The sequence below is a fragment of the Betta splendens genome, chromosome 7, assembly GCF_900634795.4.
Source record: "Betta splendens chromosome 7, fBetSpl5.4, whole genome shotgun sequence".
NCBI lineage: Eukaryota > Metazoa > Chordata > Actinopteri > Anabantiformes > Osphronemidae > Betta > Betta splendens.
Genome location: NC_040887.2, coordinates 89,130 through 102,500, shown reverse-complemented (window position 1 = coordinate 102,500; position 13,371 = coordinate 89,130). Strand labels below are relative to the sequence as shown.

The 13,371-nt window shown below is 43.9% G+C and overlaps 1 protein-coding gene and 1 long non-coding RNA gene across 9 annotated transcripts in view; both read left to right on the top strand.

Moving 5' to 3' along the window:
- The window catches only part of abcd1 (ATP-binding cassette, sub-family D (ALD), member 1), a 58,538-nt gene that overhangs the window by 3,556 nt on the left and 41,611 nt on the right, over window positions 1-13,371 (top strand). For 3 of the 8 annotated variants that reach the window (XM_029156388.3, XM_029156389.3, XM_029156386.3), the window contains exons 2-5: window positions 3,999-4,142; window positions 4,261-4,367; window positions 5,155-5,312; window positions 5,675-5,862. In XM_029156388.3, coding sequence (XP_029012221.1) covers window positions 4,014-4,142; window positions 4,261-4,367; window positions 5,155-5,312; window positions 5,675-5,862 — 582 coding nt within the window. In that variant the 5' untranslated portion in view covers window positions 3,999-4,013. Of the gene's footprint in view, window positions 1-3,998; window positions 4,143-4,260; window positions 4,368-4,395; window positions 4,473-5,154; window positions 5,313-5,674; window positions 5,863-13,371 lie in introns of all 8 variants that reach the window. The other 5 variants (XM_029156391.3, XM_029156392.3, XM_029156393.3 and 2 more) reach the window with 3 other exon arrangements.
- Window positions 9,253-13,298, top strand: LOC129604303 (uncharacterized). Its single transcript, XR_008695097.1, has 2 exons — window positions 9,253-12,500; window positions 12,932-13,298. It is a non-coding gene; the product is annotated as an uncharacterized LOC129604303 (long non-coding RNA).

Below are 13,371 nucleotides of genomic sequence, written 5' to 3'. Positions count from 1 at the left end.
CACCTCCTCTACATGGATGACATCAAGCTGTACGCCAAGAGTGAGCGAGACATCGACTCACTGATCCACACCACCAGGATCTACAGCTCGGACATCGGGATGTCATTCGGGCTCGAGAAATGTGGGAGGATGGTGACAAAGAGAGGCAAGGTAATCCACACAGAAGGGGTCTCACTCCCAGAAGGAACAATAGTAGACATTGAGGACAATTACAAGTACCTTGGAATACCACAGGCAAACGGCAACCTTGAACAGGCAACAAGGAATGCGGCAACAGCCAAATACCTCCAACGAGTAAGGCAAGTCCTAAGAAGCCAGCTCAATGGCAAGAACAAATCCCAGGCAATAAACAGCTACGCTTTGCCAGTGATCAGATACCCTGCGGGAATAATAAGGTGGCCAAAGGAAGAGATACAGACCACAGATGTTAAGACACGAAAGCTCCTCACCATGCATGGAGGGTTCCACCCCAAATCCAGCACCCTGAGACTGTACGCTAGCCGCAAGGAAGGAGGCCGAGGACTAGTGAGCGTGAGAGCCACTATCCAGGATGAAACATCCAAGATCCATAAGTACATCAAGGATAAGGCCCCGACAGATGACGTGCTGAGTGAATGTCTCAGGCAGTGGAGAACAGAGGATGAGATGCTGGAAGAGGGACCATCATGGGAGGACAAGCCCTTGCACGGGATGTACCACCGGAACATAACTGAAGTGGCTGATCTCAACAAATCCTACCAATGGCTTGAAAGGGCTGGGCTGAAGGACAGCACAGAGGCACTCATCCTGGCCGCACAGGAGCAGGCCCTGAGCACCAGAGCCATAGAGGCCCAGATCTACCACACCAGACAAGACCCAAGGTGTAGACTGTGCAAAGAGGCCCCAGAGACGGTCCAGCACATAACTGCAGGGTGTAAGATGCTGGCAGGCAAAGCATACATGGAACGCCATAACCAAGTGGCTGGCATAGTATACAGGAACATCTGCGCGGAGTATGGACTGGAAACCCCAAGGTCAAAGTGGGAAACACCTCCCAAGGTGGTAGAGAACGAGCGAGCCAAAATCCTGTGGGACTTCCAGATCCAGACTGACAGAATGGTAATGGCGAACCAACCAGACATTGTGGTGGTGGATAAAGAGCAGAGGAAAGCCGTAGTGGTGGATGTGGCAATACCAAGCGATGGCAACATCAGGAAAAAGGAACATGAGAAACTAGAGAAATACCAAGGGCTCAGAGAAGAACTGGAGAAGGCTTGGAAGGTGAAGGCCACAGTGGTGCCTGTGGTGATCGGAGCACTAGGGGCTGTGACCCCCAAACTGGAGGAGTGGCTACGACAGATCCCTGGAAAAACATCCGAAATCTCAGTCCAGAAAAGTGCAATCCTAGGAACAGCAAGGATACTGCGCAGAACCCTCAAGCTCCCTGGCCTCTGGTAGAGGACCCGAGCTTGGGAAGGGGATGAGACCACCCGCGGAGGGTGAGAATAGAGTGTGTTATATATATATATATATATATATATATATATATATATATATATATATATATATATACACCTAATCAAATAAAGCTGTATGTTTACTTGAGCTTGATTACGTCAATATCTGGTGGAATGTCTTGACTATTGAATATATATATTCACGCCAAGGTCAAGGAAAGGCAACTAAACCATACAGGCAAAAAGACACACATCTTGTTAAAGACAATAGGAGTAGAAAGGATTGTGAACGGTCACATAGTCTCTGGCTTGGAAGTGAGCAGTTTGGACTGCAATACATTTTCAGGAGTTACCAGATGCATTTTCCTACAAAGTCAATATTCCTTTGAAAGAGGATGTTAACAAGTGGCCACATCTACAGGAGGTGTTGATTCCTAAAATAAAAGCAAAGATAGGATTGCTTTTTGGTACTAATGCACCTAAAGCTATTGAACCAAGGTAAGCTATAGCTAGCAGCAAAGATAGGCCATATCTTAGTATGAGAAACAGGAAATGTCTAGGAAAGATTGTTAGTTTCTTGACATTGTCCCACAATCAGCTAGTCTTGTGAATGGACATTACAGCATTGCTCTGCCACTGAGAAACAAGGATGTGCAGATGCCCATGTCGTGTATTTTGCTGCTGCAACCTCGTCAGAGATTTCATACGGACGCAACTTTGAAGTTTAAATCAATAGCACATGGATTTATTACATATGGTAAATCAATACAATCAAAGAATAATTGCAAGAGAGGCAGAGACGGAATTCACCTGCTTGTTCTTCTGCAGAGAGCACTGAGAGGTCGGAAAAGGTCAGCTGTGTGCTTCCAGCGGACCCTCTGCGAAGCGCTCTGAAAACCCCAGCTTGAGAAGGCCTGTTTTTAACCACTACCTAAGATCTTTCCTCATGTCCAAATAAGGCGTGCATGAAGTCTAGATGTTTCCTCAGAGGGAGAAAGAGCCTACGTGGCTACTCAGAAAAGTCTTGGCTATTGGCCGTGTTATCTGTTCAGTTCCCAGATCCTTCTGGAACGCCATCAACCTCCTAGCTCCTTTCCCAGGTCGCTGTGACATTTTGAATGTTTCCTTAAGAACAGCTTGGCAACAGGCAACACCAGACTCTGCGAACCCAGTTTAAGCAAACTCTTTAACTCCAGTAACTGAGAACACACATGAACCCATCTACTCTCTGTATTTATCCCATACGCAATGATCAAATTTACTACACCCAACAATCGGAAAATTGCTGAGCAACGTGCAATGGAAGGCATTATAGAAAAGGGATATGCTGTTAAGGTACCCATCACTGATCTCAGATGTGATGATGGTAAATTGTGGAACAACACCACAGGGTTTTCCACCCGCAGAAGAAAAAGCTTAGAATGGTTTTCCATTGTGGAACATCGTATTCCTGGCACATCCCATAACATTTTTACGACGTTCTGGAAGTACTTTTTGCCCCAAGTGAAGGTACATGTGTAAAGAGAACCACACTCTGAAACTCCAACCCAAACAGAAAGCGTGGAGAAGTTTAGTCCGTTACAAACTGGACGGATTGCGAAACCAACTATGTTTTTTTTCTTTCTAAGCTGGAGACCATTAAAAACAGCCATATGATGAATTAGCTTTACTGCTCTGTAGCATTGTTAATACAGTGTCAAGTGTGAGGCTATGATTTACACAATGTTAAGATAAAGAAAACCTTTATTTATCATTCGTTTGTGTCCAGAGAATAGACAGAGGCTCACTGGCTTCGCTATAACTTGTTAGTCTGCAAACAAACATGATACTGTCAACTAGCTTAGCTGCTATTGTCACCAGCTTCTCTGATTCTAAACAGTCAAGTCATCTCTAACAGTGTAATCTATGTAAGACAAAGGTATGACATGTAAACCTCTAACACTAGTCATAAAAGTTGAGCAATGGCAGTTGGCCTCCTTTTCTCGAGTAGGAAGGTTTCACCATTTCTTGGGTGCTTCTTCACACGAACTATTCAGACTGACAATCTTCACCAACACTGGTCATAAAACTGCACCTCCTAACATCCCATCATACAAAGCCAGAAGCTAGCAGCTGCTAACACATATGAAGCTTGTGAGAAGAGAGGGCAAATGTCTACACACTGAGAAATCAGATATTATTATTATTATTATGATTACTTTTATTAGAACTTTATCGATCCCACATTGAGGAAATTAACCTCTGCATTTCTAGCCAGCAGTGGGCAGCCACAGTGCGGCACCAGGGGAGCTAGTGTGTCTTACTTAAGGACACACTTAGTGCTCTCGTGGGCTTTGAACCTGGGGCCTTCCACTCCACAACGCCCTGCTAACTTAGTTACTGTACCAAGCCACCATTTTAAAGTTAAATTTAGTTCTGTAGCAGTATTTATTATTGATGAGTCCAGGCCAGGTCAGCATGCTGTTTATGCATTAACAAGGCTGAAGGCTCGATGGAACCCTTGGGACCTGTTCCAGTTCAAACTTCTTAAACCTTTGCTGTTACTGTCCTTTGATTGGCCAGCACCTCCTGTCTGTCATGCTGTTGATGTATCAGAACATACCAGCTCAGTTGAGGCAGAGCTCCAGGGTTAGGAAGATGATGGCTGTGCTGCTTGCTGCTTATGCTGTCAGGAAGCTGTCACCGCTTGTGTGGAGCAAGGTTCAGGTAAGACAGCACCTGAGACAACACACGCACACACACACACACACACACACACACACACACACACACACACGCATTGAAACACCACAGATACAAGTGGGTGTGTTTATTTTTTTAAAAGCGTGCAGCAGGTAAACGGCCTGATGATGGTCCCCTCCTTGAGGAGGCGGTCAGCTCTTATTTAAATGCTGTGGAAAACAAGGATGGAAAGAAGAAGAGTGACCGCAGGTAAATATGTGTTTGACTTTCATTTCAGACTGAAGGCTTGGTGGCTCAGTTGGTAGAGCACTGGCTTGGGGAGCAAGCCTACCAGAGCACCCAATGTGTCCTTGAGTAAGACAATTCACACTATGTGCCCACTGCTGCCCTCAGGATGGTAAAAATAGAGAGGTTCTTTTCCCCAATGTGGGAACAATAAAGTTCAATTATGATTGTTATTAATATTATTATAAGAAGCTGCTCTTGATCTGTCTATGAATCCAGATTCCACAATTTACCTAGTTTCTGACTGTTGACTCTGACTCTGACTGACAATTTTCCCCACAGATAAAACATGTATGTTCTGATAGATGTCTGTTCTATTAGTAGTGTCCCCGTTACAATGCCTTCACTATTCGCTCCTTCTAGACCTGTACTCAGGTGTAAGCTCTCAGGTGGCCATCTAAGCCTGCATTAATCATCCAGTAGACCTAACTGAGATTGCTTTGAGAGACTGGTCAGGGGCTTTGTTATTACCTGACACTCTGGATACAGTACAGTTTGCATCCTGTTCAGACTGCTTTACTGGGGATGCTATTAAACAACTCCGTCACCCAGTCCTCCATCAGAAATAGGCTGTGTTTCCTGACATTCTTTGTGCCACTGAGTCAAAGGCAAAAGCATAAACTTTCTGACAATTGTGTGTTTTCATAACTTGATTTTTAACAGATTTGATGCCATAAAGCCTGTAATGATGTGTGAAATCCATAGCTGTTTTATAATTCAGACCCCTGATCTGATCTCTCTGTGTTTTCAGGTTTCCGTCAGTGAACAGGGAGTTTGCTCTCAGATTGTCTCAGCTGTTGAAGCTATTGTTTCCACGGTTCTGGTGTCCAGAGATTGGGTTGCTGGCTCTCCATTCGCTCACTCTGATGTCCAGGACCTTCCTGTCTGTCTACGTTGCTGCTCTGGATGGTCAGTCCCTTCCTTTCTTAAGGATAGGTTAATCCCTGTCAGAATCCATTTGTTGTGGTGTATGGCAATAAAATGGAGGGGAAGTAATAGAATATAGAATACATTTTTAAGATTAAAAATCATAACATGCCAAATTATCTGTGCAACATTTGTTCAAACCGGTATAAGACTTGTATTCATTACTGTGCAATAACCCTTCAATGACCTCATACTCACGCCACCGTACTGTACTGCCTTGTACTGTGCCAACACGAACTTTTCCGATGTTGTATTCTCGCTAATCTGTACGGTTGTTGTGAGAAGTATTTTCCCCACTGCAGGACTATTAAAGGTTTTCTTATCTTATCTTATTGATCTCCTAGGTCTGATAGTGAAGTGTATCGTCCAGAAGGATCCTCAAGCCTTCATGCTGCAGCTTTCTAAGTGGCTGCTTGTTGCAGTTCCTGCCACTTTCATTAATAGTGCCATCCGATTTCTGGAAGGTCAATTGAGCCTGAGCTTTAGGAGCCGACTGGTCAACCATGCCTACAAGCTGTACTTCACCAACCACGTAAGACAGACAAAAGTTAATTGATGCAGACATAATACTTCATGGGTGTCATGAATGTGGACTTTCAGTCATTGCATGTAATTTCCGGTTTAATTTTGTCAACTTCCTGTTTAGTTCCTGTCTCGCCTTCGTTGTTCCTGCTTGTTTATCTTGTGATTTACCAGCTGTGTTCTATCAGTCAATAACCGTTTTATATATATATATATACACACTCTATTCTCACCCTCCGCGGGTGGTCTCATCCACTTTCCAAGCTCGGGTCCTCTACCAGAGGCCAGGGAGCTTGAGGGTTCTGCGCAGTATCCTTGCTGTTCCTAGGACTGCGCTTTTCTGGACTGAGATTTCGGATGTTTTTCCAGGGATCTGTCGTAGCCACTCCTCCAGTTTGGGGGTCACAGCCCCTAGTGCTCCGATCACCACAGGCACCACTGTGGCCTTCACCTTCCAAGCCTTCTCCAGTTCTTCTCTGAGCCCTTGGTATTTCTCTAGTTTCTCATGTTCCTTTTTCCTGATGTTGCCATCGCTTGGTATTGCCACATCCACCACTACGGCTTTCCTCTGCTCTTTATCCACCACCACAATGTCTGGTTGGTTCGCCATTACCATTCTGTCAGTCTGGATCTGGAAGTCCCACAGGATCTTGGCTCGCTCGTTCTCTACCACCTTGGGAGGTGTTTCCCACTTTGACCTTGGGGTTTCCAGTCCATACTCCGCGCAGATGTTCCTGTATACTATGCCAGCCACTTGGTTATGGCGTTCCATGTATGCTTTGCCTGCCAGCATCTTACACCCTGCAGTTATGTGCTGGACCGTCTCTGGGGCCTCTTTGCACAGTCTACACCTTGGGTCTTGTCTGGTGTGGTAGATCTGGGCCTCTATGGCTCTGGTGCTCAGGGCCTGCTCCTGTGCGGCCAGGATGAGTGCCTCTGTGCTGTCCTTCAGCCCAGCCCTTTCAAGCCATTGATAGGATTTGTTGAGATCAGCCACTTCAGTTATGTTCCGGTGGTACATCCCGTGCAAGGGCTTGTCCTCCCATGATGGTCCCTCTTCCAGCATCTCATCCTCTGTTCTCCACTGCCTGAGACATTCACTCAGCACGTCATCTGTCGGGGCCTTATCCTTGATGTACTTATGGATCTTGGATGTTTCATCCTGGATAGTGGCTCTCACGCTCACTAGTCCTCGGCCTCCTTCCTTCCGGCTAGCGTACAGTCTCAGGGTGCTGGATTTGGGGTGGAACCCTCCATGCATGGTGAGGAGCTTTCGTGTCTTAACATCTGTGGTCTGTATCTCTTCCTTTGGCCACCTTATTATTCCAGCAGGGTATCTGATCACTGGCAGAGCGTAGCTGTTTATTGCCCGGGATTTGTTCTTGCCATTGAGCTGGCTTCTTAGGACTTGCCTTACTCGTTGGAGGTATTTGGCTGTCGCCGCATTCCTTGTTGCCTGTTCAAGGTTGCCGTTTGCCTGTGGTATTCCAAGGTACTTGTAATTGTCCTCAATGTCTGCTATTGTTCCTTCTGGGAGTGAGACCCCTTCTGTGTGGATTACCTTGCCTCTCTTTGTCACCATCCTCCCACATTTCTCGAGTCCGAATGACATCCCGATGTCCGAGCTGTAGATCCTGGTGGTGTGGATCAGCGAGTCGATGTCTCGCTCACTCTTGGCGTACAGCTTGATGTCATCCATGTAGAGGAGGTGACTTATGGTGGCCCCGTTCCGGAGTCGGTATCCATAGCCAGTCTTGTTTATTATTTGGCTGAGGGGGTTTAGACCTATGCAGAACAGCAGTGGGGACAGTGCATCTCCTTGGTATATGCCACATTTGATGGATACTTGGGCAAGTGGCTTCCCATTGGCTTCAAGGGTGGTTCTCCACAACCTCATCGAGTTTGCAATGAAGGCCCTTAGAGTTCTGTTGATGTTGTACAGCTCCAAGCATTCAGTGATCCATGTGTGTGGCATTGAGTCATAGGCTTTCTTGTAGTCGATCCAGGCTGTGCACAGGTTGGTGTGTCGCATTCTGCAGTCTTGGGCGACTGTTCTGTCTACCAGGAGTTGGTGTTTGGCTCCTCTGGTATCCTTACCAATGCCCTTCTGTGCTTCGCTCATGTATTGACTCATGTGCCCACTTATCTTAGCTGCGATGATGCCTGACATGAGCTTCCATGTTGTGGAGAGACAGGTTATTGGCCGGTAGTTGGATGGGACTGTGCCCTTTGAGGGATCCTTCATTATCAGGATCGTTCGCCCTTCGGTTAGCCATTCAGGGTGAGTCCCATCCCTTAGCAGCTGGTTCATTTGTGCTGCCAGGCGCTCATGGATTGCAGTGAGCTTCTTTAGCCAGTAGGCGTGGATCATGTCAGGGCCAGGTGCTGTCCAGTTTTTCATACCTGAGACTCTATGTTGGATGTCTGCCACTGTGATAGTCACTGGATTCTGTTCAGGGAGGTTGCTGTGGTCTTCCCTCAGATCCACCAGCCACTGTGCATCACTGTTGTGTGATGCAGGTTGTGTTGCGAACAGCCGGTTTATTCGTCTGGCTTCGTTATCTCTGGTGTATCTCTTTAGGCGGCTGGCCAAGGCTTGTAGCCTTTGCTTGGCAGTTTCGAGTGCTTCAGGTATGGTCATCTGGCTGTACCTCTTAGGCATTGGTCTTTTCATTGCCCCTCTCTGGGCCTCTGTCATTTGGCTCACTTCCCTCCGAGCTGCCTTGATTTTTGCCTCCAACCTTCGTTTCCATGGTGGGTATTGTTTCTCATGGCTCCCATGGTTGCTCTTATAGCCAAGCACCTCTAGGATCACTGATGCTGAAGCGTATATCAGCTCATTGGTTTCTGTGATTGTTGTGGTAGGGATCGCTCTCAATGCTGCATTCACATCTTCCATGAGACTTTCTGATGGTACTTCACTTAGCCGTTGTAGTGGGGTTCGGGGTTGCCTGTTTAATCTCGCCATGATCTTGTCTTTCAGGTCAGTCGCTGCCTCGCTCAGCGTATCTGTGCTTATTGGGGCTTCGTACCCAATTTCCGGTTGGGGAGATGGTGAAACCTCCCCTCTGACCTGGCGTCCTGGCTCCCCCTTGCTGTAGCATTTGTGTTGTATCTCGTCAATCTCAAGTTGTGATAGCAGTTGCCGTTTGTGGATGTTGGAACACTGAGCTACTAGTTGCTTCGCCGTCAGCCTTGAATGTGGGTTTCTCCGTTCCCATTCACCGCACATTCTTTGCATGTAACCCCTCTGACTAGGGTTACTTGAGTAGTAGCATTCCAACAGAGCCTTGTTCTCGCATCTCAGCCATTTCTTTCTTGTTCCAGTAGCCCACTTCTCGCCAAGGTGCTCTGGTTCCCCAACACCTGACGCAGACCTTGTATGTATCTTTATGTATGTATCTTATATCTTATATTTATGTATGTATCTTATATCTATATATTTATGTATGTATCTTATATCTATATATTTATATTTATATTTATTATATCTGTGACAATCTGCCATTGAGTGTGACAGCTTCTCTGCACTGGCTGCCTGGAAATGTAGGATAGAATTCAAAATTCTCCTGCTCACCTACAAAGTACTCAATGATAAAGCTCCTTCTTATCTTAAAGACATCATAGTTCCTTATGTTCCCAGTAGAACGCTTTGTTCTCAGAGCGCTGGGCTACTTGTGGTTCCTAGAATCTTTAAATGTAGAACGGGGGGCAGAGCTTTTAGCTACCAAGCTCCTCTCCCCCGGAACCAGCTCCCTCTTCAGGTTTGAGAAGATGACACACTCTCCACCTTTGGAGATATGTAGGAGAAATGTGATCTCTCTTTCTAAGTCCTGTCTGAACTCTGGCTGCAGCATTTTGAATAAGCTGTAGGCTTTTTAACGAGCTGTTAGGGCATCCTATGAGTAAGCAGTTACAGTTGTCCAGCCTAGAGGTGACAAATGCATGAATCAGTTTCTCTGCATCGCTCTGAGAGAGGATGGTTTTGATTTTAGTTATATTTCTAAGATGAAAGTAGGCGGTTCTAGAGATTTGTTTAATGTATGATGTAAAAGAGAGATCCTGGTCAAAGAAGACACCAAGGTTCCTTACAGTAGAATCTGAAGCTAATGTTATGCTATCCAGGGTGGCTATCAGACTCAATAGTGTCTCCCTCTGATTTTTAGGCCCAACGATAAGAATTTCAGTTTTATCTGAATTTAGTTGAAGGAAGTTTTGGGACATTCAGGATTTAAGGCTATGATGTTTTCTAAATCCTGACTGAAAATCTGTGCAGGTTATTCCCACTCAGGTAGTCAGATAATTGTTTAGCTATGATTTTTTTCAAGAATATTAGAAATAAAGGGAAAATTTGAAGTGGGCCTATAGTTGGCAAGTTCTCCAGGGTCCAGAGTAGTTTTTTTCAATAAAGGTTTGATTACAACCACCTTAAAAGCCTGTGGTACATATCCTAAATGTAAAGATTGGTTGATTTGATTTGATTTAATATGGACAAGCTGATTAAAGGTAGAACTTTTTTGAGTAATCTGGTTGTGATTGGATCTAAAAGACAAGTAGGCAACTTGGAAGACTTTATTATTGAAGTTAACTCCATATGAGTTATGCGGAAAAAGCTGTCTAGGTAAAACAGAGAACTTGGTAAACTTAAAGTTGATGGATCTAGAGGGTGATTTCCGTCATTTGGAAAAAGAGGCTGATCACTGTTTTCTCTAATGGTGATAATTTTATTAGTGAAGTACTGTAGTTCATAGTCATTGCTGCTGAGATTTAAGGGGATAGTAGGCTCAGCACAGCTATGACTCTTAGTCAGCCTGACTACAGTGCTCAAAAGAAACCTGGGGTTGTTTTTGTTTTTCTCAATTAAGGAGGAATAATATGTTTTTCTAGCAGCACAAAGTGCCTTTTTTATATATCATTAGACTGTCCTTCCATGCTATACAGTTTACATTCATTTTGATAGAACGCCACTGCCTTTCTAGTTGTCTGGTTCTATGCTTTAGGCTGCAGAATTCTGAGTTATACATATATACGTAGAAAAACTGCAGCAGCATCTACAAGACAGTCAACTTGTTCGTAAGGATTAAGGTGACTGTCTTCCTTTGTGTAGCTTCAAGACAATGAGGCAAAAGATGATGGAATCATCTGTTTGAATCTGGCAACAGCGTTGTCAGATAAACATCTGCTATAGTAATATTTCTTTCCAGCTGCTGATCAATTATGGTACATTCAAAAGTAAATAAGAAATGGTCAGATTTTCAGGTTCAGGTTTTGGGGAAGAATTATTAAATTATCAATTTCAACCCCATATGTCAAAACAAGATCGAGGGTATGGTTAAAAAGATGAGTGGGTTCATTTACATGCTGAGTAAAACAAATAGTGTCTATTAAGGAGTCAAAAGCAGTGCTGAGACAGTTGCTGACAACATCTACATGAATGTTAAAGTCTCCCACTACAATGACCTTATCTGTGCTAAGGACAAAGTCAGATAAAAATTCACAGAATTCAGTTAAAGCTCTAAATATGGAGCAGGAAGATGATACACAACTGGCTTCTGGGTTTTAGAGTCCGGGTGAGAAAGGCTCAGAGTGAGGCTTCTCAAATGAGTTATAACTATGTTTATGTTTAGGAGTAATTCATAAATCTGAGTTATAAATTGGTGCTCCACCGCTACCTACTTCTAGGAACATGATAGTTGATGTGGCTCATTGGACCAACCGAGCAGCTCTAGCTGGAAGTTAACAGACACAGTCAGACCTGGAGCTAGTTAGAAGCCCCACGCTGCACATGTAAGCGTCCTGTGATTGAATAATCACTGGCACTTTAAAAAATGTCTGATGCGTTGGTTCCCAACAGCTGTCGCTGTGTCTAATCCACGATGCTGAAGAAGCAGATGCTGTTTTTAAGACGTGTCTTATATGAAATAGGAAAAAAGATTTCAACGTGAACTCAAGTGCAAAATAAAGGCAGGGCAAGAGGAGCTACAGGAAGAAGCTGAAGGCAAGGTTAACGCAGAATGTGTGGAAGGGCTTGAAGACCATCTCTGGCCACGGAGATTTGACTCCAGCCCTCCCCCCTCTACTTGAGGGTTGGCAGGTGGTACATCTTAATATAAAAATACAAACTATTAAAATGAATTAAGATGAAATTTTGTACCCCTGACATTAAAGGAGTCATATCATGCTTTTCATTCTAAAAAATATTAGACTTTAATGTCACAGTAAGGCCTCTGTAAATTTTCATCCCATAAAACCCTTTAGATCGTCCACACTGCCCCTGTCAATGTGTGGTTTTCACTCTCCATCAGCAAACGCTGTGTTTTCTGGGCGTGTCGCAAGCGAAGCTGCTCACCACACCTCTGTGCGGAAGTGCATACCTTTTTTGTTGTTGTTTTTTTTTTAAAATTGGCTCCATGGATACGAGCCACCGCACGGTTAGGATACGATAGGTGGCAGTAGTGCGACATTGAGAATGCAATCCACCGCAATCCTCCACAGAAGAAGAAGACCCACTACAGAACTGCACGACATTAGTCAGCTGGTTCGTAGCGTAGTAGAACCATACGTCTACGATCCCGAATCTGACCCTGAAGCTGAAGAGGAGGCTGTTGAAGTCACCACATTTCGGCTGATGCAAGATGTGTCTCATTGGTAATGTCGCATTTACTTCAATTTAATTGATTTATGTAATTTGCAAAGCGACTAGCGGTTGCTAATGCGAATGCTAAATGGCGTGTGCAGCTTCAATATTCACAACACGACTTACCTGGAAAACTCTCGTTAATAGAAAACACTACTTTAGCTTACATTATACAAATAAATAAGTTTGAGAGCATAGCTGAAATAATATAAATACATTTTACATTTACACATTTCACTGTTTTTGTCTTACTTGTGCTGCTGCTCTGACAATTTTATTTAAAAAATGTGCATTAATATTTAGAGCAATCACTGCATGACCTACCTGGGAACAAAAAGCATTGGTTAAAATTATATATTGACCTAACGTATTTTTACTGCTTTTAATTATGTTTTTTGTCATTCATGATAAATTTGACAGTAATATGTCTCTGTATCTAAAGTTGTTACAGGTATCTAGTCTACAGAGGCTAGTGAGCTGGTGCTGAGGATTCCTGGGGTGAAGAATCTGAGTTGCCATCTCTTCATGCTTGGGTTGTAGATGAAGGCAGTTTCCTGATGGATAAAACACTAAAACACTCATAGTATGATTGATGTAGACCACCTGTAGAATAACTCGTTTACTGTTTGAGTAAAAATGTGTTTTTTGAGTGCAACACTCATTAAGAATTTTTTTTACTTTATTTATATATAATTTATATGCGTTTTATTTATGGCCGCTTCAACTTTATAGCTTACCATATTAGAAAGAGAAAAACATGTAATTTCAATACTATGATTTCCTAAATAAAAGTGTTTTCCCTTCAGAAACAGAGTTCAGTGAAATACATAATAGTTAAAGCCAACTTTATTGTAAACCAAAAAAATACATCACTACTCCAAA